This window comes from Apodemus sylvaticus, chromosome 8 (genome assembly GCF_947179515.1).
Source record: "Apodemus sylvaticus chromosome 8, mApoSyl1.1, whole genome shotgun sequence".
Taxonomy (NCBI): Eukaryota; Metazoa; Chordata; class Mammalia; order Rodentia; family Muridae; genus Apodemus; species Apodemus sylvaticus.
In genome coordinates this window covers 57237097-57265031 of record NC_067479.1, presented here as the reverse complement: position 1 = coordinate 57265031, position 27935 = coordinate 57237097, and the positions used below count along the sequence as shown (strand labels likewise).

Here is a 27935-nt window from a genome sequence, read left to right as displayed (position 1 = left end):
AAATAGCCAATTGGAGGACATCTTAGTCAATAAAGTGCTTGCTTTGCAAGCACGAGAGCCTCAGTTTGATCCCTCGGGTTCCTGTAAAACTCTGTGTATGACTGGTAATCCCAGCACTAGGGAAGCTCTCGAGTGCTCACTGGTCAAGCCAGTCTAGCCTATTTGGTAAGTGGCATGCCTAAGAGAGACTTTGTTTCCAAGAAGGTTGATGGTAGTTCCTTCTCAGAATACCTGAGATTGTGCTCTGGTCTCCACATATGTGTGGACCACAGCTATATACTCCCCACAAACACATGCAACTACACACACAACAACAACAGTAACATCATCATCATCACTTTATAATCATCATCATCATCATAATAATTTTATAATAGCCCTGTACAGTTATACCTACCATATGCCATCACCCATTAAAACCACCCCATGTTACTTTTGAACTTCTACAAAACCTAGGCATCCATAGAAAAACACAAATTAAGTCTTCTTTCTTTATCCTCTGATCATAAAGTTTAAAAGATTACCAATTTCCAGGCTCTGGGAGCAAATCTTTCACACCAGATGTGGTCTGGTTTAGTCACGCACTTTCTCCTGGGCATTAGTCACAGGCAACTCCGTGGCTCTAATGTTCTGTTCCATTTTGGGAGGCTATTAAGTGCTATACTGTGTGAGTATGTTCTAAGCTATATTTAAAAACCTGTTCAACATAGTGATGATCTATTAATACTTGTTTATAAATAGACACATTTCCAAAATTCTACGTCTACTACAAAAGGAAATCTCATCATTTGTGTAAAGCTTTCCAAAGCTAAGGAGACTAAGGCTGGACAGCAGTAGATTTCTCTAACTTGATTTCATGGGCCAGTTTACAAAGAACAGGCTTCCTGTAAATTGTCATCGAGATTTACAATTAACACACGCATAGTTGAGGTTGGGGCCTCAACTATGCGAAGCAAGCTCTACAATGACTACACACCTTGGTGAATGATTAAGTTACTCTATAAGTGCTAGCTAGCATTTACTAATGTCCTACAAGGGGAACTGTGGTATGCACTTCACATACATTATCCCTTATAAATGCCGAGGACAGCTCCAGCTCTTATTTTAAATCTACAGCAAGGAAAATTTACTAAGAAAAGTCAAGGAGGTTACAGTGAGCAGAGCACATGCTCTCTCCTATACTAATATCCAAAACACAAAGTTTCTTACAATTGCACCTGAACCCCAGGCACCTGGGCATGTGCTAGATACTGCACTCAGCTTTAAGGATACACAAACACTGAAAACAACAGTTTATTGGGGAACATTTTGGGGTAAGGAGAGTAGTATTGAAGAATGCACCCAGGCTCTTATGAGCACTAGGCAAGCACTCCACCGTTGAACTATGTATACTACTTCCAGCAGGAAGACACTCCCAAATGTTTTTAAAACTGGGTCCGAGAGAAAGCTCAGTGGTGAAGAGCACTTGTGGCTACTGCAGAGGACCTAGGTTCAATTCCCAGCACCCACAGAGTGGCTCAAAAATCTGTGACTCCATTTCAAGGGACCCAACACCCTCTTCTGGCCCCACATGGTACACATACATACATACATGCAGACCAATGATCATACACATAAAAAGGAAATACATTTTTTAAAAAATGTGTAAAAGAGGAAAATTATTAGTAGGAGTCCACAGGAAATAACAGCAACGGCAGCGGTGGTGGTAAAAGCAGCAACTAATACATATACAGATCCTACTGTGTGCCTGCCACTGCACTGTGCAGTCTACTGGTCTTTCCTATTACCGTGTAAGTTAGTCCTCATAACCCCCTTCTAGACAAGCAAGCTGTCTAACTGCCTTGTCCACAGTCGTGTAGCTGCCTACTAAAAGGAAGAATCCGCATCCAGGTAAATCTGACTTTGAAGCCCAGAATATAAAACCATCATTCTTTACAGCCATCTAATAGAGGAAAAAAAAAAATAACAGAAATCCTCAGTTCAACTTGAAGGCTAATGGATGAGGCAGGAGAAGGGGATAGGACAAATTCTTCCCAGATGGAAAACCCCCAGAGGCATTTCAAGGACATTTAAAATGCCATCACACCCACCCACCCACTCTTCTCCAAGATTTGCTCACGCAAAACAATTAGGCAGACATTAAAGTGAACAGGAAATAACAAGACCAAAAATAACAGGTGTGGCATCGACTCTGATGAAGCTCTGCAGCTGTGAATAAATGCAGATAACTGTCCAGACAAGAGAGCATCAGTTCAGGCTTGGAGCCCAGGACAACCAGAGAAGCCTTTCCTGCTCAGTCATATACGGCATGTTTTTCTTTTTCTTTTCCTTTTTACAAAACAGGACCGTAAGCTGCCCTGACTAGCCTTGACCTCAGTTTGGGCTGAGAAGAACTTGACCTCCAGATCCTCTTACCCCCACCTCTCTAGTGCTGAGATTACTGGCACTTTCCACAGTGCTTGGCCTCATACCCCATTTTGTTAAGAGACTTAAACTATTTCAAACTCTTGAAAAACCCAGGAAAAATGTTACACAGAATCCAACATTGCTGAAGTCAAGTGCTTATGCTAAAGTTTTTATATGTGAGATGACTTCACACATTATAAGTATCTGAAATCATTTTATTTGTGTAATTTAGGCTTGGGGCTGGGGAGATGGGAAGCAGATCTTGCTTCTCTTGTAGAGGACGCAGGCCCTGTTCCTAGCACACACATGACAGCTTACAACAGCCTGTAACTCCAGTTCCTGAGGATCCGACATCCTCTTTTGGCCTCTTGAAAGCAGGCACAATACTCATATACATAAAATAAATAAATCTTACTTTAAAAGAAAAAAAGGTGAGGTGTGACATGCACCTCCGGAGGAAGAGGGAGCAGGATCTCTGTAAAATGGAGGCCAGCCTGGTCTTTCAAGCCCCAGGGCATCCAGGACTACGTAGAGAGTCTCAAAGAAAAAAAAAAAGTCTTTAATTGGGTGTGTACCACTGCAGACTCTGCAATGGGAAGTAACCACAAATTTGCCTGGCTGGACAACAAAATGAAACTCTGCTCAGTCACTCACATATAGAGACACTCAGGCCTTTCCTACACAGCATATGTTAACATGTAATTCTGCTAAAGAACAAGTTTGTATCCTCTCATACAGACTCTCTAGATGGTTTTCACTCAGCTGTAAACATACCAGTACTTCAAGTGCCATTCATTTCACTTCCCTTTAAGTGTAAGACTGGTCATTTTACAATGTCCTTTATGCATTAGGGTGAAAATAGCTGGTACAAAAAGGAGATTAGACTCTGAGATTCTTGTCTAAGGTGCCACCTAAGCCTTGCTCAGACCTCATTTATCCTGGCTTGACACGGGAGTCAGGTTTAACTGGTTCCCTTGTCGACTTCAGCTGAGAAATAGGTAGATTTTGACACGGAAAAATACTGGAAAGAAAAAGAGGGACGAAACACTACAATGGCAGCGTGGCAAGAAGTGGTTTTAACGCCGGAGGAACCCTCCACACCCTTCCTCAGTTGACTTGTATGGGCCATGCTAACGGTACAGTTCAGAAGTTAGTGTACAAGATGACCTTGTTTCCCCAGGGAAGGTCATAGGAAGTGATTGCTGTGTATTAAGAGGCTCAGATCCTCCTTAGGGCTTGGATGCTATAAAGACTTACACAAAGACAGTCATCACACTTCAGCTGTTAAAAGGACTAAATCCATTCAATGAACAGTTGACTTAAATCCCTAATGATTCCAAATTCTGAGGAAGTAAGTCTAAAAAGTACCATATGTATTGTCTGCCAAGACAGATAACTAACATTTATGACACCAATAGTGTCCTTCTCTCTGTGAGCACTCAATAGACTCCCCCTTATTTAAAAAAAAAATTACTAATCTTAGTTTCCTTTCTCCTCTAATTTAAAATGCAACGGGAAAAGAATTTTCCCGCTATGATGAAAACCATCTCACCCAGAAACAACTGGTCTAAGTAGAGCGTCTTCTCAGAAAACAGTGCTTTCAAACCAACTATTAATATGGAGAGCGGAAGGGGGTCTTATAAGTCGGACAGCAGCAGCATATGAATCAGTGGTTATGTTTGACAGGTCATTTCGGGTAAAGGGCAGAAACTACACCATAACCTCGGAAGATTTAGGAAAAAAACATTTTTATGTTTCCTTAGAGTAACAATGAAGATCAGGTATAACGGGAGACATCTCCGGAGATGATTATTCACCAAGTCCTTATAGCCAAAGGGAAAACCTGTCAGCCCCTTTAAACGTCATTAAGAAGGCTGTGTTACTATCATATTGTTTCTTTTAATAAAAGCAATGTCTTGTGATATGTAGAGAAAGTGAGCCAAACGTGCACAGTACACCCACCACGCCCCTCGAAAATATCTTTTTTAAAGGACTTGGTAAGGAGCTGTCAAAAAAGAGCTGAGCCTGAGGAAAGGCATGACTTGGGTGAGTCAAGGGAACTCCCTGCTCACACAGCCCCAGACGGTGTCCCCAGATCGGAGACAGGAAAGGGGAATCAGGAGAAACCGCCTGGATGCTTCGGGAGTGGATGGCGGTCGCCGTCGCTCTACCCACCTCCCGCTAGGTACCCGTCCAGCAGTCACCGAGGACGCCGGCGGACGGCCGCCCGGTCCTCCCCGCGCCCTGCAGCGCCTCCCGCCGCTGCCTCCATCCCCGCTCCTCGAGTCCCCGAGCCGTCGCCCGGCGAGGGCCGTTCCCCGCGGCGCGCTCGGCACCTTTGATGACGCGCTCGGTCGTGGAGAACGGAGGAGGGCGCCTCCCGGACATGGTCTCCTCCCGGCTCCGGCGGCCCGCTGGACGCGAGCCGCCGCCTTCCTCCCAAGCGGGCTGCGCTCGGTGAGCCGGCAGCCACCGTGCCGGGCCCCGGAATACGGGGCGTCCTCGGACGGCGGCGGCCGCAGCGCCGCTCCGCTCCCTCCCTGCGGCGGCGCCCGCGGCTCGGCGGGGACGACCGCGTCGAAAGCTACGGCGACCGCGGCTGAGGGAGACAACTAGGAAGACCGCGGCTGCGCGCGGCCAGAGCCCCGCGTGCGCGCCTCCGCGCTCACAACTTCCCGGCGGCCCTGCGGGCGGGCCGCCGCCGCGCTCTGCGCACGCGCGGCTCTTGGCTCTCAGCTCTAGATTCACAGCAGCCCACCGTCGGCCTCGCGTGGGGCAGATGCCCTGGACGCCCCAACCCGACCTGTAGCTTCTCAAACCAGCCGCTGGGACTGCGGAGGCAGCTGCTACTTGGGACCAGGCAGGTGTCCTGAGTCTGTGTCCCTCTCATCTGAGAGAGCATCTATCTCCTCATGAACGCTTCTCTCCTTACCACTGGGGTCCTCCACCCACTTTGTCTACAGAAGAAATTAACCATTCTACCCTGCTGCTCAGATTACCCTCTTCCATCCATCAACCCCCAAATTTTGAAACCCCTGTCAACTTCATGTTTGTTGCATACAGCTTGTATCTAGCAGCCTAAGAACCTTCGCGCCCATCCTACTCCAGCTCAGCCCTCGGGAGGGTGGGACCGGTCTCTGAGAAGCGGTGTCTCCCTTTCTATTTAAAAAAGAAAGCAGAGTCACTCACTGTCTTCTGGGACGCTAGCCCAGACCTCCTTGAGGAAGGGAACTGACTTCTAACCGATCTTCCTTTATCTGTCACCTGCCTACTTGGACACATTTATTCCACTGTGGTACAGTGACACCGCACCTGCCTCCCTATCGTGTGTATGGGTGGTATGGAGAAGGTGTGTGCGCATGCATGAGATGTTTGTATTTGTGTGTGTTGGTGAGCTCGCCCATAGGAGCACGTGTGGAGGCCAGGGGCAGAGGTAGGGTGTCATCTATTGCTCCTACCTTTAATTTAATAGTCAGGGTCCCATTAAACTTGAAGCTGACATGCCAGCTAGACTGGAAGGCCAGCAAGTCCTCTCGCATCTGCCTGTCCCTTCCCCCCACAGCACTGAGGTTACAGACGCTGAGGTTAAATCCAGGTTCTATCTGAATGCGGGGATTCAAACAGAGCCCCATGCTTGCGTCTCGCTGAGATCTCTTGTGTCTCCACAGCACCCTCCCTATATGCTTCTCATTTTCTTTTGTTTTTGCAGTGATGGGGACTTGCAACACCATAGTCAAGTTTCAACAATCTGGCTTATTTTTAGGTTAAAAACTGGTCATTATTGCTCCTTAATTAGAAGCCTAAAACTGTCTTACTCTGACTACCTTCTCATTGAGGACAGGACTTAGCCAGGCAAAAAGTACTTTTTTTTTTTTTTTTTTTTTAAGTAATGATAATAAATATTGAAACTGAAATCCAAGGAAACATACAATTTATAGGTCAATCAGTTTTCATAGTTAGTACAGTGGCCAACAAACAATTATATGTGGCATTGTAAATTAAATTTTAGTAGCTCAGTTTCCTCTTGTGTACTAGCCAAATTTCAAGTGTTGGCTACATTATTGGATGTGAAAAGCCATTTTCATCATTGTAGAAAGGTTTGGTTTGGGGATTTGTTTGTTTTGTTTTTAGAAACAGGTCTTATGTCATTCAGGCTAGCCTGGAACTTGATACATAGCCAAGAATGATCCTGAACTACTGATCCTCCTGCCTCCGCCTCTGCCTCCGCCTCCCAAATGCTGGGATTATTGGTATTAACCACCATGCCCAGCCATTTCAGGAAATACTGGGGAATAATTAAGAGACTATAGGATAAAGACTAAGTCTCCCCTAGTATAGATTGTTCACAGAAAGGAGGTCTAGCATATGGACTAGAATCCGACCCTAAATTGTTTCCTGTTTTTTGACCTAAGATCTTTCACAGTAAGGCACACCTGAGGCAGGAGCCCTTCAGGGACTAAATAGAATTTGGTTTTGTTTTCATAGAGCCTGCTTTCAGGTTTCCACAATGAGAACAGTTCCAATTATTTTAAGAACACTCTCCATTTAAGAGGCAATCAGAGTGCCATACCTCCATTGAACAGACCTGGAAGCAGACGCTCACATGAGGGCACTCACAGGATTGCTAAAACCAAAAACGTTTGGGGAACTCCAAACCAAAAGGAAACAATGGACTATTCAATATTAATTATGCAAAGTTTATCAACTACTTGGATTTTTTTTTTTTTTTTTTGAGACAGGGTTTCTCTGTGTAGCTATGGCTGTCCTAGAACTCATTCTATGGACCAGGCTGGCCTCCAATTCTCAGAAATCTGCCTGCCTCTGCCTCCTAAGTGCTGGGATTAAAGTTGTGTGTCACTGTACTGGATTATCTACTTGGATCTTAAATTAGAACCTCCCCCATGACATAAAAAATTTAGCACTCACAAGGTGGACGCAGGAGGATCAGAATATTTATTATGTAGTTCTTTCTTCATTTGACTCTAAAGGTGGAGACTATCTCCTGTGTCTAGGTTAGTCTTTTTATATAAGATGTTCATTGTTTGCTGATACAAGAATAACAAAGTTGCATCCTTTTAAAATAATTTCACATGCTCTTGTACCCAGAATCTGAGTGAAGTATAATTGGACAGCTGGAATATTGTCTTAGTTAGGGTTTAGGGTTTCCTTGCTGTAATAAAATACCATAACCAAAAACAACTTGGGAAGGAAACAGTTTATTTCATGGTCACAGTCCTTTGTGAAGAGACGTGAGGTGTGTGAGTTCAAGGTGTAAGAAATACGCCTCATATTCAAGCCATAAGAAATATATATAAATATATATTGATATATATACACATACACACGAGAGAGAGAGAGAGAGAGAGAGAGAGAGAGAGAGAGAGAGAGAGAGAGAGAGAATATCAAGCAGTGTGGTGATTTGAATGAAAATGGCCCCCATAGGCTCACAGGGAGTGGCACTATTAGGAGGTGTGGCCTTGTTGGAGTAGTTGTGAACTTGTGTGTCAAGAAGTGTGTCACTGGGGTAGGATTTGAAGTTTCAAAAGCTCAAACCAGGTCCAGTGTGTCTCTCTCTTCCTACTGCCTGTGGATCCAGTTGTAGAACTCTCACCTACTCTGTAGCACCATGTCTGCTTATGTACTGCCGTGCTTCCTGCTGGGACGATAACAGACTAAACCTCTGAAACTGTAAACCAGCCCCAATGAAATGTTGTTCTTCATAAGACTTGCCTTGGTCTTGGTGTCCATGGAAACTCTAAGACAATCAGAGAGAGAGCATGTCGCACAGAAGAACAAGTATTGTTTCAAGGAAGCCTCTGTATTCTTTTCTTTCTTTCTTTCTTTCTTTCTTTCTTTCTTTTTTTCTTTTTGTTGTTTTTGTTTTGGTGCAGGATTTTAAGAATCCCAGTGTGACCTCAAACTCACCATGTAGCTGAAGATAACCTTATAATTTCAAAGATTTATTTATTTATTTATTTATTTATTTATTTATTTATTTAGAGATAGGGTTTCTCAAGATAGCCAGCCCTGGCTGTATTGGACTCAATTTGTAGACCAGGCTGGCCTCAAACTCACTGACAATCGCCTGCCTCTGCCTCCCCAGTGCGAGTGCTGGAGCTAAGGACGTGTGCCACCATGCCTGGCTCACTATATTTTATGTTTTAAAATCTATTTGTATGGGCCACTGCCTACAGAAACCAGAGATGTTAGACACTACCCCTGGTGCTGGAGTTATGGGCAGTTAAGAGCCACTTGACATTCGTGCTAAGTAGGAATTGAATTCCAGTCCTCTGCAAAAGCAATGCCTAATCTTTTTATTTTTTCCCCCAAGACAGGGTTTCTCTGTATAGCCCTGGCTGTCCTGGAACTCACTCTGTAGACCAGGCTGGCCTCGAACTCTGAAATCCACCTGCCTCTGCCTCCCAAGTGCTGGGATTAAAAGCGTGCGCCACCCCGCCCGGCAGCAATGCTCATTCTTAACCACTAGGCATTTCTCCAGTCCCAAGCCATCTCTTCAGACCCCGGACTCATTTACAAATTTATTTTGTTGAGATTTTGAATTACATGTATGTATTGCCCATGCACTCATACATTCAAGTTTCACTGCACACATATGGAAGCCGGAGTGGTAATTTGCAGGAGTTGTTTTTCTAGTTCCTTAATGTTGGTCCTGGGAAGTGAGCGCAGGTTGTCAGGCTTGTTAGCACACGACTTCTACTCACACTGAGTATCAAAAATCCTGACCTTAAATCTCTGACCCTCCTGTGAGGCTGAGGGATGGCACCCAGCTTTGTGCATGCTAACGAAGCGCCCCGCCAACGGAGCTACTTCCCCAGCCCTCAAGAAAACTTGTGTTTCCTTTTTAAATATTGAGATATAATTTCAACATGATACAAGCCAGGCGATGGTGGCACACGCCTGTAATCCCAGCACTCTGGGAGGCAGAGGCAGGTGGATTTCTGAGTTTGAAGCCAACCTGGTCTACAGAGTGAGTTCCCGGACAGCTAGGGCTACACAGAGATATCCTGTCTCAAAAAAAAAAAAAAAAAAAAAAAAAACCAACTAACCAAACAAACAAACAAAAAAAACTTTCAACATGATACAAATTCACTTGCGTTTTAATAAGGGAGGAGGTGATTCCATGAAGACCATGAGAGGGAAAAATCTATATAAAATTAAGAAATTATCCTGCATGAAAAATTTCGCCCTGATGAATGCCAGTAGACGCTGGCATTTCATGTGCAAACCTATCAGCTCAAAATAAATTTAGCTGGGCAGTGGTGCACACACCTTTAATCTCGGTACTTGGTAGGCAGAGGCAGGTGGGTCTCTGTGAATTCTAGGCCAGTCTGGTCTACATGGAGTATTCCAGAACTGCCAGGGTTATGCAGAGAAAAGAGCCCATCTTGAAAATCAAAAACCAAAATAAACACATTAAACTCAGTCTAGCCAGGTGTGGTGTCCATTGCTAGCCTTAGCACAGAGAGTCAGTAGTTCAAGGTCACCCTGGCTACTTAGCAAGAAGCTTTGGCCAGGTAAGATCCAGTCTCAGATGGCAAAACAAAAGTCAGTAATCGAGCATCTGGCCAGTATAGCAAGGCCCCACATTGGAACTTCAGAGCCAGAAAGACAAACAGTGGAACTAGGACTGTGGCTCAGGGGTTACATACCATGCAGGAAATCTTAGATTTACTTTACACACACACACACATACACACACACACATACACACACACACTTCCCTTTATAAAACCAACTCAGTGATTTCAGAAAAGGACTTTCTAAGCACAAAAGTAATTAAAGTGATTAAAGGTTACTATGCTTAACTACTTGAAAAAGATAAACAATTAAAAAGCATAAGAGAAAGCATTTGCATCTCACCTGTCAGTATAAAGAATACCTGGTTCAAAAACAAACAAAAAAACAACCCCCACCAAACCAAAGACAAAAAGCAAAAACCAGCAGGGTAATAAAAGTTGAAAAAAAGGCCAAAGCCAAACGATTCATGATATTTTTAGACATAGTGGTGTATGGCAGTAGTCCTAGCACTTGAGGGGTTGAGATAGAAGGATTGGCACAAGTTTGAGGCTTATCTACACAGGAGGTTCTAGGCCAGCCAAAGCTACACAGTGAGATGAGATCCTATCTCAACAAGCACAAAAATCAAATAAAAACAAAATCAAGGGTTGGGGAGACAGCCCAGTGGGTTAGAGAATTTGCTATGCAAGCATGAGGACCTCAGTTCAAATTCCTAACATAAAATCTGGGCATGCTACATAAAACCTCAACACTGAGGGGCAGACACAGGAAACCCTAGGAGTTCACTAGCCTGTGAGCCCAGTCCAAAGGGCAAGCAAGCTCTGGTTCAGAAGGAGATAACAGATCAAGAGAAAAATGTCTTCCTTTGGCACCCACATGAATACATTTCCACATACACAACACACACACACACACACACACACACACACACACACTCCACAGAAACAAGAATAAAAATATAGAAGGTGATAAAATTTAAGAATGGGACCAAGGCAAATTTCTGGGTTTGAGGCCAGCCTGGTCTACAAAGAGAGTTCCAGGACAGCCAAGGCTATACAGAGAAACCCTGTCTCAAAAAAATAAATAAATAAATAAAAAAAAAAATAAAAACCCAAATCCAAGAAACCCAAAAACAAAACAAAACAAAACAAACAAACAAACAAACAAAAACCCCAAAGAATGGGACCAGCCTGTTGTTCAGTCCTGTCATCCCAGATTCTTGGGAACCTCAGGCAAACTAGAAAGTTTGAAGAGAGCCCATGGTACAAAGTAAGCTGAAGGATGGGTCAGACAACTTAATGAGATTATATTTTGAAATTAAAAGTAAAAAGTCATCTGGGGCATGCTGCTCCGTGGTAGAGCACTTGTATGCTCCTCTAATATAATCTTAGCACCGAAATGGCCAAGATTGGGAGATGAGGGGGAAGTTCAAGGCTAGCATTAGCTACTTAATGAGTCCCAGACCAATACCTGATATATGAGACTCTCTCAACACACAAGAAGAAAACAAAACAAATGATGGTGAGAGGTGCATTTCTAGCATGTGGGAAACAGGTTGAAAGACTGCAAGTTCTAGGCCAGCCTGGGCTACACAGTGAGATCCTGTCTCAGACAACCAACCAAGATTCACTGAGCTAACCACAACGCAGGCCTCTTTCTTAGTACTTTCTGCATGGGACAAAATTGATAAACACATTTGAAACGACGAAGATTAATATTCAGTTATTTGTGGTGGTGCATGTCTGTAGTCACAGCCCCTAGAAGCTGAGGCAGGAGGATCAAGAGGTCAAAAACAGAACTGGGTGCAGCGGGTATGTATGCCTACAGCTTTGAAGAGGGAGCTGGGAAGGTCAGTTCAAGACCATCTCCCACTATATACTGGGTTCTGCGAGATTCTGCCTTAAAAAATAAAATAAAATAAATGAAGGAATGAAAAGAAAACAAACAAAAAAGGCTTGAGAGGAGTGAGCTGTATTTTGAAACCTCGTTTCAAAAAACCAAAAGGGATTCATGTTTCACTGGAGTTTTATTAATTACTTTAAATTTAGGTTGTCATCCCAGGACTTGTGAGACTTAGAGTATTTCCCTAAGCACTGCATGCATTTTAATTAATGACCTCTAAGAAATAACTGATAGCAAACTCTTTTAATTGAACAAAAGCACAGGGAGTCACTGTTTCTTACTGCACTGTAAAACTAATCTGGGTTCAGTTTCTACTTACATGAAGCCACAAAATCTCAGCTAAGCACCAGCCAAGGACTGAAGAATGCTCGAGAAACAAGACTAAAACAAGCCTTCCTTCCTTCCTTCCTTCCTTCCTTCCTTCCTTCCTTCCTTCCTTCCTTCCTCCTTCTTTCCTTCCTTCCTTCCTTCCTTCCTTTTTTTTTTTAGAATTATGTATTTATTTTATTTATATAAGTACACTGTTGCTCTCTTCAGACACACCAGAAGAGAGCACTGGATCCCATTACAGATGGTTGTGAGCCACCATGTTGTTGCTGGGAATTGAACTCAAGACCTCTAGAAGAACAGTCAGTGCTTTTAACCACTGAGCCATCTCTCCAGCCCTAAAACAAGCATTTCTAATGATTGATTTTTTTATGCGCATTAGTGTTTTGTCTACATGTATGTATATATGTATGTATGTATGTTTGAAGTGTCAGAATTCCTGGAACTGGAGTTACAAGTGTGAGCTGCAGTGTGGTTGCTGGGAATTGAACCTGGGTCTTCTGGAAGAACAGCCAGTGCTGTTAACTACTGAACTACCTCTCCAGCCCTCTAAGCAAGCATTCTTAAAACAGCTACCCAGTTGTTTTGTAGTATATAACCTCTGATTTATGTGAAAACTACTACATACTGTGTGGTACATGCACATGTATGTATGGGCACAGGTGCACATATGCAGGCGTGTGTTCAGAAGCTATAGGGACATCGGGTGTCATTTCTCTCTCAGTCTCAACTTTATTCCTTTAAGACGGGGTCTCTGAGCCTGGAGCTATGCCAGCAGCCAACAGGTCCAGCAGTCCTGGGGTTTAAATTCAGGTCCTCATGCCTGCACATGGCCTGCTGACCTATTTCCCCTCTAGTCCTCTTTGTTAAGTTTTCTTTAAAAAATTCCCCAAAAACGTTTTTTTTTAAGATTTAACTTATAAATTGTATATGTATGAGCGAGTGTTTTTCCAAGAAGAAATGACCAAAAATATATACCATGTTCTGTGCCTGGTGCCGAAGAAGCCCGATGATAGCATCAGATCCCTTAAAAGTAGAATTATAGAATGTTAGCTGGGGCTGGGCAGTGGTGATGCACACCTTTAATCCCAGCACTTGGGAGGCAGAGACAGGCTGATTTCTGAGTTCGAGGCCAGCCTGGTCTATACAGTGAGTTCCACGACAGCCAGGGCTACACAGAAAAGCCCTGTCTCGAAAAAACCAGAAACAAACAAACAAACAAAAAAACCAACCAAACAAAAAAAAAAAAAACAACAAAAAAAAGAATGTTAGCTGGGAGTCAAATCCCCGTCCTCTGCCAGAGCGTCGAGTACTCTGATCGCTAGGTCATCTCTCCGCCCCCCAATACTATTTTTTTGAAGTTAGCAAATAAAACATTTCATTAAACCATCTTCCCATGCATGTATCTTTATACTTCATTCTAATTCATCCCCTGCCTTCAGTTTACTTTATATTTTGAGACAGGATCTCCCTAAATTTCCCAGGCTGGCTTTGAATTTATCTTGTAGCCCAAGTGGGCCTTGGCCTTACACTTCCAACCATGATTGTCTTGGCCTCCCAAATAGCTGGGATTATGTCTCTGTCACCAGGCCATGTTAAAATATATATTCTTTGCAATTAGAAAAATATGTGCATGGTGTGTGTATATATATGTGTGTATGTGTGGTGGTGTTTTGTGTGTGTGTGTGTGTGTGTGTGTGTTCATAAATACCAAGGCCAGAAAAGTACGTCACGATCTCCCTGATTTTTCTGAGATGGGGTCCAGTATTGAACACAGTGAACAGGGGGCTGGGCTATCTGGCAGCAGTTCCCAGTGAACACGGCCCAATGCCAGTAATTCCAGCGCTTGGTAGACTGAAGAAAACGTTAATGAGTTTGCGGCCAGCCTGGGTCACGTAGTAAACTCTTACCTTTACAAAACAAAACAAACTGATTTAGATGGCCACAGAGGATCCTGCTTACAGATTGCTTCAGATCTCAGATCCACAGCCCAGAGAGGCACTGCCCACGGGCTGGGTCACTTACCAATCAAGAAAATGCCCCGGGGGGGGGGGGGCACGTCCACAGGCCAATCTGATTCTACTGAGGGTCCCTCTTCCCCCACTCCCTTTATTACTGTATCCTGTCAACTGACACCTGCAACAGTCCACCTTTATGCATTGCAGATATTTCTAAGAACATGAAGCAGATTTGCCATTTTGGCTTCAAAGTTCCCAGATGCCAACTCCCCTTCTTGACACTCCGACTCCCATCTGTTTCTCCAAGCCAGCAGCGCCTTTCCTCGGTTGTTACAGGTGGGGCAGCCTGGTCCTCTTGTACATCCTGGCCTCAAGTATACCATACTTGAACCTGCCCTACCTCTTGCTTTGATGGTCCTTTAGCTTGGAACATTCTTCTTCTCCTAGAGTTTTAGAGAGCCACAATTCAAATCAAATGACCTCTGTTTTGCGCCCTTCTCTGAAACCCAGCAGCCACGTAAAAAGCCATGGTTGTACGGGTCCTGTAAGCTCAGCAGTGGGGGTGGGATGGAGCCCATCTCTAGGCTCCAGACTCCAGAAGGGATCCTGTCTCAAGAAAATAAGGTAGTGTGATGTTTTCTCCTGGCCTCTGTATACGTGTAAGCATTCTTATAAACACACACCATGCATACACGCATGGGTGCCCCCTCCTTAATAAAAATTCCAAATAAATAAACCAGCATCATTCCTAGAAAAGAAAAATTTAAATCCCAGTCTTTCAATGTTCATTCATTTTCAAAATAAGGGGCAAGAACCGACCAAACCAAAGCAAAACCAACCCCAGAGCATATAGTACTTGGCCTTCAATTATAAACTATGACTTGGGCCTTGTGTACAGGACACTATCAGACCACAGCTTAAAAGAGTCCACTTGTTACGGGGAGCAGAAAGGACAGATATGATCAAAGCACATTATATATGTGTATCAAAGCATCTTCATGAAATATACACTACTTCGTACAATGAGTAGAGATAACCAAAACAAAACAAAAAACAGATAGTTGTGGGACACTTGAAAGAAGAATCTCTCACTTTGGGAAGAAATGACCAAAAGTATTTGTTTCTTCCTTATTAGCATCTATAATTAAACACCCCCCCCCCTTGAATTCCTGACCCTCTTGCCTCCACCTCCCAGGTGCTGCAATGCTGTGCTACACACCCCCAACAAATATACAGTTTAAGAGAAAACACCTTATTTACAATTACTTCAGTACAGGATCTGTGGAGGCTCTACTGAGAGAGGACCTTATGAGTTTGTGAAAATGTAGGTAGACTGGGTGGACCTAATTTATTCAAAACCTCAGTGTTTTGAGTGTCTATGAATAAACCACAGGCACAAAAGTAAACCCCAGAGCCTCATGGGAGAAGGACTTCTTGGCTTATGATTACCAGGCCAGAGAACTTCTAGTTATTCCTTAACTGATGTTACAACCAGCCTGACTGACTACCTGCTGCCGAGGCCAAAGACAGCTGTTATACCAGAGAGTCTGTTAACTCACTTCCGTTCAAATGAATCTTGAGAAAGCAATTGTTAAGAGGCTATGGTGTTGACAAGAAAACACATGGTGTGTGTGTGTGTGTGTGTGTGTGTGTTGTGTGTGGTCTGACATACTTAGCTGAAGGCTGATAAGGGCCTTGCCTAACTGTTATTGTCTTTCCAAACACAAACATACACGTGTGTGTATATATGCATATGTACATACATGTACACACATCAATTTGTACTTGACTTCAATTTTCCTGGGGTGGGGTTAGGGGCTGGAGAAACAGATCAGTGCTTAAGAGGATGTACTGCTCATAGGAAGGACCAAAAGTCCAGTTTTTCCAAAAGCTCACCACTGTCTAACTCCAGCTCCAGGGCATCTGATGCCTTCTTGTGGCCTCTGAGAGCACCTGCACTCTCATGAGCACCCACCCCCAACCCCCACCTCCAGATCCTAATTAAAAATAAAAATCTTTGAAAATTATTTATTTTATATATGTGAGTACACTGTCACTTTCTTCAGACACACCAGAAAAGGGCATCAGCTCCCATTACATATGGTTGTGAGCCACCAATGTGGTGGCTGGAAATTGAACTCAAGACCTTCTCAGGAAGAACTTAACCGCTGAGCCATCTCTTCAGATGCCCTAAACTGCTATTTATTTGGTATAGGGAGATTTGCATATGCCACAGCACCTTTGTGGATGTCAGAGGCTAACGTGCAGGGCTCTCCAGTATGTGGGGGCCTGGGCCATATCAGGTTATCAAGTGTGGAGGCATGGCCTTTACCTTCTGAGCCATCTCACTGGTGCGCACGCCAAGGTCAAAGACAGCTGTTATACCAGAGAGCCTGTTAACTCACTTCCGTTCAAATGAATCTTGAGAAAGCAACTGTTAAGAGGCTATGGTGTTGACAAGAAAACACATGGGGTGTGTGTGTGTGTGTGTGTGTGCTCGAGTGTGTATATCACTTTCAATAGGTGTTGCTAGGATACAGACTGATACAGGTTTACCTATCAGTCTCCAAGAGTACCCCATGCTAGACCATGAAGTATACAGACTTTAAAATAGGCAGGCATTGGGTTTTTCCAGTGTTATGACCTGTGTCCACATGGAGAATCTTTGCACTCTCTCAGAACAGATTTCCCTCCAATCAGATCTAAGCATCACTGACTAGAAAAGAAGAGGAATGATAAGGGTGGATACCCAATTACTTCAGAAGTGCATTTCACCCCATCCCCCCAAGGGCTTAGCTGGCTAAGAGTATTACCAAGGGATGTCTGCAGTGACCATTTTAATCATCTTAGAGGCCTGTTTACCTCTGTGCTGTGTGAGTCCGACTTTTGCCTCATTCAAGGATATGTTTCTAAATGAACACAGGCCAGAAGCGGAAAGCAAAGCCCTTCCTTGGGAACACACTGTCTGTCTAAGGAGAGGTTTGGCAGCTCGCAAACATGCAGGTGTGTCGTCTAAGCCTTCTCGTTCATTCTTTCTGCAGAGCAGCTGCCCGTGTATCAGAAAGCAACTGAAGCCACAAGTTTAGTGTGAAAACGTCAGTTCACACCACCAGTCCTGGAAAGGAGTTATTGTAACGGGAGAACCACACCTAGCCTAGGAAAGCAGTGAGCAAGCGTAGGAAAGTCTGAAAGAGAAGCGGTAGATGCCAATGCCGTGGCCTTCTGACACCACCAGCAAATGTGGAGCAAACTGGTGCAAATTAAAAGACCAAAGTGATGAGGCTCAGTGGCTAACAGCACCGGCTGGTCTTCCAGAAGACCTGGGCTTGATCCCCAGCTCAACTGTTGGTGGCCCATAACCCTCGCTAACTGGGGTCCCAGAAGATCTGATGTTATCTTCTGGCTTTCTCTGGTACTAGGCACACAAGTGGTACATACTTGTAAATTCTACAAAACAGACCCAAAGACATACACACACACACACACAGACCAATATGATCTGTAGATGCTGTCTCACAATAAGTGGTTTTGCAGAGCTATTCTAAACTCAGAAAACTGTTTTGCCTTAGGCTGGGCTTAGTTAAGTCCATGTCTGAGACCAGAATAGAAGGTAACAAGCTCTGTCTGAAATCTTAGGGTATCAGGATACTATTTCAGAAGGTCCCACTAGCTAATGAGCAGACTCTTGATACTCAGGATACTGCTTGTAACTCTTGACAATTCACAATGTAAGTGTTTTTTAAAACTAATTTTTATTTTGGGCACACTGGTGTCTTAGTAAGGGTTTCTATTCCTGCACAAATCATCATGACCAAGAAGCAGGTTGGCAAGGAAAGGGTTTTTTCAGCTTATACTTCCACACAGCTGTTCATCACTAAAGGAAGTCAGGACTGGAATTCAAGCAGGTCAGGAAGCAGGAGCTGATGCAGAGGCCATGGAAAGATGTTCCCTACTGGTTTGCTTCCCCTGCCTTGCTCAGCCTGCTCTCTTACAGATCCCAAGAATACCAGCCCAGGGATGGCACCACCCACAAGGGGCCCTTCCCCCTTTGATCACTAATTGAGAAAATGCCTTACAGCTGGATCTCATGGAGGCATTTCCTCAAGGGAGGCTCCTTTTCTCTGTGATAACTCCAGCTCGTGTCAAGTTGACACATAAAACCAGTCAGTACAATTGGTGTTTTGCATACATGTATGCCTATGTCAGGATGTTAGATCCCCTGAAACTGGAGTTACAGATAGTTATGAGCTGTCACATGAGTGCTGGGAATTGAACCTGCATCCTCTGGAATAGCAAGTGCTCTTAACCACTGGATCATCTCTAGCCCCTCACACTGTATGATTCACCACTCTGCAAACTGTAAGATGTCTGTGACCATCAGCGCAGGGCCCCTGTAAGTGTCCCCTCTAATAAGAGCTAAACCAGAACAATGTACATGTAAGCACCATCTTATGACCAACAGAATAATTATTTAAAAAAAAACCAAACAACAACAAGGGGGCAGGACTGCTCAGTGGGTAAGGTTGTTTGTTACTGAGCCTGATGATCTGAGTTTGATCTGTAGAGCCAACACCTGAAAGCTGCCCTCTGACCTGTACACACGTCCTGGCAGGCACGACCATGCCCATTCAAACACATATACACATACAATAAATGTAAGACAATAAAGGAAAGCTCTCTTCCTGTGGGCGGCCAGAGGTGACCTGTAAAAATGGTTCGCTACTCTCTTGACCCAGAAAACCCCATAAAACCATGGAAATCAAGAGGTTCAAACCTTCGTGTTCACTTAAGAACACCCGGGAAACTGCCCAGGCCATCAAGGGTATGCATAGTTGCAAAGCCACCAAGTGTCTGAAGGATGCCACTTTAAAGAAGCAATGTGTGCCGTTCCAACGGTATAATGATGGAGTGGGCCGGTGCGCCCAGGTCAAACAGTGGGGCTGGACACAGGGACGGTGGCCAGAAAAGAGTGCTGAATTTTTGCTGCACATGCTTAAAAGTACATAGAATAAGGCTGAATTTAAGGATTTGGACGTAGCTTCTCTAGTCATTGAACACATCCAGGTGAACAAGGCACCTGAGATGCGCTGATGAAGCTACAGAGCTCACGGCTGGATTAACCCACACATGAGCTGCCCTGCCACACTGAGATGATCCTCACTGAGAAGGAACAGATCGTTCCAAAGCCAGAGGAGGCTGCACAGAAGAAAAATATATCCCAGAAGAAACTGAAGAAACAAAAAATCATGGCACAGGAAAAAATTCAGCATAAATTAAATGCAGATATAGTTTAAAAAGGGACAGAAAAGTAAAACCAACATAGGTGAAGTTCTATACAGAACTCTACAGTCTTTACAGTTTCCAAGGCTCCAACCACAGCTAAGCGTTCTGTTCCTGAGCTACACGCTTAGCCCAAAGTGAGTCATTTTAAAGTAAGTACATTATATGATATAGGAAGTCCCTTCTAAATTCCCATAGCCAAATCTGGGCAACCAACCCTTTGTAAACCAGTAACACATGAGCGCCACCTTGTGTCTAAGATTCTTCATTACCCCAGCTCTTAAGGCCGAACGAAGACCACACACTCACCAATTACAGAATATAGCTTTATTTATAGAATCTTACAAATAAAACATTTACAGTTCACATGACATAAATTATTTTATTTTCTAATTCTTATAACACCTGAGTTACTTAAAAAAATACTGTGATGGAACTGTAAAGGGAACTATGAATAAAATCCTCTTTCTTTTTGCAAAACATCCTCCAGCTTATCTGCGTCTTTGGAAGAGGGTCCACTAAAACTGGATCTTAGGTGATCCAGACAGAGAGAAGTCTTTTAAAACCCAGGTGAAGGGGACTGGAGAGGGCTCCCCCTGCTGGCCCTAAATATTGGAGGGTGGGGATGGAGGACTGAAGGTGAGGTCGGAGATGAGGTGCTTGGTGACAGAACCCAAGGCTCCTCTGTGTGCCAAGCACTTTTCCTTGCTAGTGTTAACAGGTAGGGCACAGAAGCTATGGGCAGTAAGGCCAAGGGAGAAATGTCTGCTAAGCCATTTGAGGCCCCTTCGACCTCTAATATGTACAGATGCTTAAAACAGCAAGTTCAACATTTAAAAGTCAAAAAACGGTCAGTGGCCACAGTTTCAATTCATGGGTGAATTTGCTGCTAACAGCAATGGATATCAGCTGGACGGCCGGAGCATGGCTCCCACGCCCCACCTGCGCCTGACTGATGCCAGCCTTCCGCTCTGAAGAAGCCCCAGGATTTCCTTCTGGAGTTCATGGGAAGAGTGCGTGGCAAACACTCTATCTCATGTTTAAGACTTTTTAAGCTCTTTTAAACCAACGAAGCCACCGTCCTACTCCAGAATAAGGGTATTCAAAGAAGAACAGGATCTAGGGGGAGATTCTAAAGTTAGAAATAAAATACATGAACTGGGGGGGAGGGGGGGAGAGGGCTGTGGTAGTGCTGGGAATGAAATTCAGGGTGTCACACACACTCAGGACAAAAGCTCTACCACTGAGTCACACCCTCAGACCTACAATCCTAAAGTTTCTGTTTTATCTTCATTTTGTCTTGCTGACAAGGGAGCTTGCTATGCAGCCCAGACTGGCCTGCAATTCACAATGCAGCCCAGGCTGATATAGAGTTAGAGCCTGCTGACTCCATCTCCTCAGGGCTGAGATTACAGGTGCGGGCCTCGCAGCATGCTCAGTCTTACCATTTGAGTGTTAATTTCTGCTAGCTCCTGACACAGTTGTAGGAGAAATAAAATAGAAAAGATGAGACTCTTCAAACACTAACGACAACTATGACATGAACATAAAAGCTTAGTTTCTAACATTGAAGGATCTGGTTCTTTGGTAAAACTGGACCCTAAGCCTACCAGGACCTGGTCCTGACATTCAATCTAGTACCTTGATTGCTGAAGTTTCCTCTTCTGCCTCTTCTCAAAGGCAAAAGGCAAGAGTGGGGAGACAAACTGACAAATCTGTTTTCCCAGTTGTGTTATCAGGATTCCTGGTTTCAAGCATGTTTCCCCAAGAAGAACAAGAATGAACACACACATGCATACATGTATATGTATGTATATATATATATATATATATATATATATATATATATATATACACACACACACATACACACACACACAAGTACATGTGAATGCATGTATTAAAGGACAATTTTCCTGTGGTAAGAACAGAAAGACTCAGGCATTGGCAATGATTCAGTACTGTAAGTCGTGCAAACCTTGGCTCCTGGGCTGTGACTATGGGCACCACTAAGAAAGGCTCCAGGAGAGACTGGCTCCCCAAGGTGGCTAAGGAATCCATGTATCAATATGATAATAATAAATTAATTCACTTAGTGAACCTGGAGATTAGCTCCCCTGGAAGCCAGGGCTCTGAGGAGGGCCTACACAGCGCCTGAGGCTGGCTTGTGGTGTGAAATGTCAAGCATCTGGGTTTTTTTTTTTTTTTTTTTCTGGACCAAATGAAAGCAATTTACACTCAATTCAATTCAGTATTCAATCTTGTTTTCTGGGACCAGGGAGGAAGCGGTAGCTAGACAGTGCCCTTTAAAACCCACTGGTAGCAATGACGTCTGCAGTCCTGACCTCAAGATTTGACCTCAAGGTTCAGAGTTCTGTGGTGTTTAACTATTATTTTTGCAATTAGCAAGTCCTAAGTTTGGCCCGCAATGACTCCATTCCTGATTTCCTTGGTCACAAAAAGACATAAACAACTGTGTCCTGATTTTATGAGTCAGGTTCTACTGGGCAGAGGTCTTGACCAGGGGAGATTAATTTGTGCAATTTCCCTCCTAATGCAAACCCCTTTATGTGCTCTGACTGGGCCCCTAGTGAGGGGCACTATTTATAAAAGTATTTAGAAAAAGGAAGCCAAGAGGAAGGTGTGAGAATCAGGACAAAACCCACTGATTTAGTGCAGACCCCTCGCCACTCCGGAGTGTCCACCGTGGCTCACCAGGCTGATGGTGTGATTCCAGATGCTGCACACAACCAGCACGCAGCATCTTAAAGGGAACCAAGCACCAAGGAGACAGGGCATCCATCACCAGTTCTACATCCTTCTCACTCAGGTGGTCTCTGCCTCTCTGCCTGCCCTACTCATTGGAAAGTCAGCTTTTTCAGAGAATAGTTAACAGACCAGAAAAACAAAACAAAAAACAAAAAAGAAACAGGATTCTTGTCTTCTGCCCTCTTCTCTGTAAAAACATGAGAACCCACGCCAAGATGGCCTGACCTGAAATCCTGGGCACACCCATTTAGAATCACAGGCCCCAAAGCTGGAAGCCACACTGATATTTCTAACCAAACCGTGACCATTGGCTTCATTTTTACATTGTAAAAGATTCTGCATCTCTCAGTGCTTCTTCCAAGAGAAAGGGAGGAGGGTGACCAGAAGGAAAAGGGAAGTGTGTCCTACATGTGGCATTGCAGTTCCAAAATTATCAGTGGAAAGAAAGGGTGAGGAGACAACGGTTTGAGGCACTACCTAGAGATTCCCAGGGCAGCTTCTTCCTGGGACAGAGCATTTGAAACAGCTGACATCTGGATGCAGGCAGGCAGTCTATGCCAGTTTTTAAAGAGCTGCCTCTTCCATGATGCTTTGTGGATGCTGAGTCCCCAGGCCAGGGACCAGAGGGGGCCCAGAGCCCAGAGTCCAATGCCACTGGCTCCCCGCTGGCAGGGTCCTACCCGATCTGAATCTGCCCTGAATACATTGTGAGGACCAGCATAATGGAGAAGCCAGTTAGGAGGCCAAGATTCTGGATGACAAAGGGGACCAAAAAGCTGTCCTTCTTCTCATCCTCCTGGCAGACCTCATTCATCTCAGGGAACTGAGAAAGAAGAGAAAAACAGGTTAGAGATTCTTCCTAATGACTGGGACGACTATGCTTCGAACCTTCACCCTCACCCCCAAAATCAGATGTCTGGTTCTCAAGTGGTAGGCCATGTTTTAGAAAGGATGCTTTTTGGAAGTTCTGGAGACTTCTCTGGAGTCAAGGAGGTCCCTGGAGGCATTATCTTTGGCTACTGTCTGTAGCTCTCAACAGCATGGCTGCTAAAACAAGACCCAAACTATGCAGACGCCAGCTAACGTGTCAGCATGGGCTAGGGAAACCTCACAAATCCCCGCCCCTAGATGAAGAGTTATAGACAATTAATTAATGACTACTTTGACTCAGAGAAACCAGTCTTCCCCAGGGATGAGCCCCCTGTTTGGGGATCCAGTATATATGTATAGACAAGCAACACCACTGGACTCTGCAGTTTGTACATATATAATATATATGTATTATATATCTCTAAATAATAATTAGAGAGGGTCTGTGCATTTGAGAGGGAGCAGGGCAGTGGTGGGGACACAGGTGAAGTTGGGGGAAGTGGGAAAATGATATAAATACAGCACTCATATGAACTTCTCCAAGTTAAAACTTTAACACCCTTTCTTTCTCATTCCCTCTTTTCTTTCTGTCTACACAGTACACCTTTTCTATCAAATTTAAATAAAAACTCTAGACTGAGTAGAGTCAATTTTCTATAATGAAAGGCTAACAGAGAGCCCAAAGTTCTCCCCTTAAAACAAGATGACTTGCTTGCTGTAATAGTTTAGGCCTGTCTGCCTAGCACTTGGCAGGTAGTGGGCAGGGCTGCAATGAGTTTGAGGCCAGCCTGGGCTACAGAGTGAGACTCTTGTGTCAAACAAACACAAACAAAAAAAAACCCCTAATGCTTCATTGAAAATGTCATATTATTATATCATTTTACGTTTTTCAAATGTGTTTGATGTGTGTGTGATGCATGTAGGTGTTTCAACTGTCTGTGTACCTCGTGGAAGCCTGGGCCCTTGTGGAGCAGAAGTTGAATCCCTGGAACTGTAGCTGGAAATCAAACCTGGGTTCTCTTCAAGAGCAGCCAGTGCTCTTAACAGCTGAGCCATCTCTCTAACCCTAAATTGTTACTTCTTAAATCAGTGAATCGGTTGGCGTGTGAAAGAGACTTCAGTAAAGCCAGTAAGAAAACAAAATCATGGGCTGGTGAGATGGCTCTGTGTGACAGAGCATTAGGTGCCTAGTTCAGTGTCAGGAACCCATGAGATGAAAAGAACACAGCTCCACAAGTTGATTCCATGAGAATGAACACGCATCCACACAAATATCAATGTAAAAAGAAGTAAAAGACAAACAGCCTAACTTGTGCCCTTTAGCTGCCCTCCTGTCCAGGAGGCAGCCACGAAGCAGAGCACTTACCATATCGGCTAGGGCAATATACAAGAACATTCCTCCAGCCAGCGCAAAAATCCAGTTTGCAGAGAAGTGGCTGCCAGCCAGGATGCCAAAGGCCAGACCCACGTAGCAGCAGCAAGCAGAGAGGAAGTTGAAGAAGAGGGCCTGCTGGATGCTCATGCCAGCGTTGAGCAGGATGACGAAGTCTCCTGCAGCAGGGGTGAAAGCATGGCCCAGGCCGAGTCAGCACACAACACTGATGAAGCGACCATGTCCGTCAGCCGTGCATGGAGTGCATGTGGGCTAAACCCCCAGACCCCGACGGTACTGGGCTAAAGGCCCCTCCATCTTCTAATTCTAGCCATGGCCCCCCAGCACAGGGGCTGCAAATAACTCATAGGCTTCTAGAAGCACATAAGCAACCAGCACCAGCCTCACTGCGCCCCACAGAGGCTGAAAATAATCCACAGGGCTTCACATGTGGATAACCAACCGCAACAGCCTCGTTTCTTTTTTGACTGATGGTGAAATGAAAATAGCTCCCTCTCTCCTAACGGATGGCCCATTCAGGATCAAGCTTGAGAGAGGGAGAAGATAGTGCACAAGCCAATAAAGGCCAATGTTAGGAGCCCGGATTCCCACTGGGTCCTGAGTCATGGCTTCTTAGGCTCCCTTGATAAAGCTACACACTCCTTTTCTACTTCATTCACATGACACACTCTGATAAGATTTCCCACTCCTGCAGGCTGTAGGATGTAAAAGAGGATATTTGCTTAGTATCCAGAATATTGTGTGGCACCTGCCAAGTCCTTTTCGACATTTGTTTGCCTATGATCGCCCTGATGATTCTAAAAGGCAGGTGCAGTTCTTAATCACACTATTCAGGTGGGAAAACTAAGCCATAGGACACGGGGCTCATGGGATAAAAAATCTTCCTGTAACGACCTCCATTATTCTAAGCTCGGCCCCATTCAGATGCTGTACTTTGAGAGCTAAACAGAGAGACAGTGTGTTAATTCAGTAAAGGCTGTGGTGGAGGACAGAGGGAGACACGAAGGGTATCTCAGACAAAACAAACCCAAGATAGCTAGAGCACTTACCCAGCTCGTGAGGGAATTCCTCACAGAGAATGGCCACGGACGTGCTGATGCCTTGGAAGACAGACACAGTGAAGGAGGCACCAATGGCCAGGCCATCGATGAAATTGTGGAGACCGTCGCTCAGGGTGATCATCCAGGCCAAGGTACCAATATCAGAGTATCGGACCCCTTTGAGCCAGTAGCAAGCACTCTGGGATGCCTGCAGGTCCTATGAGAAAGGACACACCAGTGGACTTTAGGTTACAGAGGGACTTAAGGTGAGCCCGGCTCACGAAGGTCATGGCTGCTTCGAGGGCTCCCCAGGCGCTCACAGCTGCTGACCTGCACAGACATGGAGCCCACGATGACCTTCTCGTCCGTGCCAGGCGCCCTGCCATCCAGCTCACTGTTGCAGTGCTGAGGGATCATGTGATCCAGGTCCCCATTCTGTAGCTTCTCCGTCACACCCTCCTCCTGGTCCTTCTTGGAAGGAAGTGTCTCGGAGGTAAAATGGTTATGCCCGTGATGGTGCTAGGGAACAAAAAGTGATCGATCAGTGTTATTGATCAAAACCACCAGCCCAACACAGCGCCCACTTGGAAGCACGCCAAGGCCAGAGATGAGCTTATTCTTATACCCAAGGGAAGTGAGCAGGCCCCACACAGGGATGTGGAAAAATTGGTACAGCCAGTGGCAACACATACAAAGACAGGGACTTTCTAGTAGGCAAAGAAGTCTCCTGCCACCACCCAATCCAGTGAGGTGACCGCTACTCTAAGGACTTAGGTTGCTCCTTTAAGATGGCCACTTCATTCACCTCTAACAGGCAGTGACCCCATGCCAGCTACAGGAGGCCTCTTATTGGAGCCACACCAGTCAGAGCTGTTCCTGGGTGTTTGTAACCAACCCTCTTTACTGTCCTCTACAGAGAATGCCGGACCCGCCCTGCAGGCCCCGCCCGGAACCACGTCAGCACTCTTCATCACCGCCCCTGGGCCTCACCTCGTTTTTCTGCTTCAGGAGCATCTTCAGGATCTTTTCTGTAAAAAAGAAAAGGTAGAAGCCCCCAAACACCACCGCAGACTTGGAGACATAATTGTCCTGAGGGTTGAAACCAAAAGCCTGTGGGCACAGGAAAACCGAATGAGTTGACGTAAGCAAACCTTCATCGGAGGCTCTCATCTGCTTACCACCCTTCTCCACTCTGGGAAAGAGGAACTCTGCTGTCCGCCCATCCTCATGCCAGCGGAAACCCCGGCCTTCACAGTCCCCTAACTTGCTAGCGCTAGCCCTTAGGGTTTTATTATATGTATTTTACATTTACTTAATTTTTATTTATGTGTATGTGAATGTGTGTTTGTGACTGTGCCTGTAGGTGCCTGAGGAGGCCAGAAGAGGGTGTCAGCTCACCTGAACCTGGAGCTGTAGACAGCTGTGAGCCATGTGTATGCTGGGAACCAAACTGGTCCTCAGAAAGAGCAGCACACAAGCATTCTGGACCGCATGATAGGCAGGAACTACCATGGCCGGCTTGGCTTGCTTGCTTGCTTGCTTCCTTCCTTCTTTCTTTCCTTCCTTCCTTCCTTCCTTCCTTCCTTCCTTCCTTCCTTCCTTCCTTCCTTCCTTCTTCCTTCTTTTGACTAGGTCTCACTTCATAGACCAAGCTGTCCTCAGATTAACAGAGGTCAGCCTGCCTCTACCTCCCAAGCTCTGAGGATTAAAAGCTGGTTTTCTCCTTTTATTGAAGATACTGTCTTAGCCACCCAAGCACCTAATCAGAAAATTCCACATTTAAAGGGAGGCCACTTGTGTTTATTTTTGCCACACCCAGTGTCCCCAGCTGATCTGCCGGTAAACACAATGGGAAGTGGTTTAATTACGATTGCTAAAAGGAGAAAATCCATTCCACGTACACAGCAAGAATTGCAGCATCGTTCTGACCACAGAATCTTGAAAGGACCACAAACCAAAAAAGCAGGCTCTGTCCCTGCAGGCATCTTGGGGTGGATAAAAGCCAGGCCTAGTTCCACACGCCTGCAGTTTCCAAAGCTCGGGAGGAGGGGGAGGTGGGAGGACCCGGGCCGGGGACTCTGAGACCAGTCTGCCCAACAAAGACTCCATTTCTTTAGAACATAATAAAAATATTTTTGAAAAGAATGGAGTGGTGGATATGTTCTCTGAGTTCTCTCTGGAAAGTTCACTTAAGTAAGGAAGGGGAGGAAGGACATATTGGCCCAGAAGACAATTCTAAGAGCAGTCCTAAGTCTGGCTCCTGGTGTATGGTGCTATGTATTCAATGGCCTATTATGTGTTCCTAACAGAAAACAGGCTCAATCCCCAGCACCTGGGAGGCAGAGGCAGGAAGACAGCAAGGTTGACACCATGTGGTGAGACTATCTCAAAAAAAATATACTCCAGGTCTCTTGGGAACAGGACAGAGCCGAGAGCTAACCCTCCTGAAGA

At 45.0% G+C, this 27935-nt stretch overlaps 2 protein-coding genes and 1 pseudogene across 8 annotated transcripts in view; 1 reads left to right on the top strand and 2 right to left on the bottom strand.

Moving 5' to 3' along the window:
- Positions 1-5060, bottom strand: part of Ppp3cc (protein phosphatase 3 catalytic subunit gamma) — a 68370-nt gene extending 63310 nt beyond the window's left edge. The window contains exon 1 of one of the 3 annotated variants that reach the window (XM_052191017.1): positions 4743-5060. In XM_052191017.1, the coding sequence (XP_052046977.1) occupies positions 4743-4794 (52 nt within the window). In that variant the 5' untranslated portion in view covers positions 4795-5060. Of the gene's footprint in view, positions 1-4581; positions 4669-4742 lie in introns of those variants that run through there. The other 2 variants (XM_052191018.1, XM_052191019.1) reach the window with 2 other exon arrangements.
- Positions 5061-18843: 13783 nt separating this feature from the next.
- LOC127690685 (60S ribosomal protein L17-like) lies at positions 18844-19426 on the top strand (annotated as a pseudogene).
- A 2175-nt stretch (positions 19427-21601) lies between these two features.
- Positions 21602-27935, bottom strand: part of Slc39a14 (solute carrier family 39 member 14) — a 45260-nt gene continuing 38926 nt past the window's right edge. For all 5 annotated transcript variants that reach the window (XM_052191014.1, XM_052191013.1, XM_052191012.1 and 2 more), the window contains 5 exons: positions 26475-26594; positions 25815-26003; positions 25494-25701; positions 24418-24602; positions 21602-23004 (listed from right to left, as the gene is read on the bottom strand). In XM_052191014.1, coding sequence (XP_052046974.1) covers positions 22858-23004; positions 24418-24602; positions 25494-25701; positions 25815-26003; positions 26475-26594 — 849 coding nt within the window. In that variant the 3' untranslated portion in view covers positions 21602-22857. The remainder of the gene's footprint in view (positions 23005-24417; positions 24603-25493; positions 25702-25814; positions 26004-26474; positions 26595-27935) is intronic.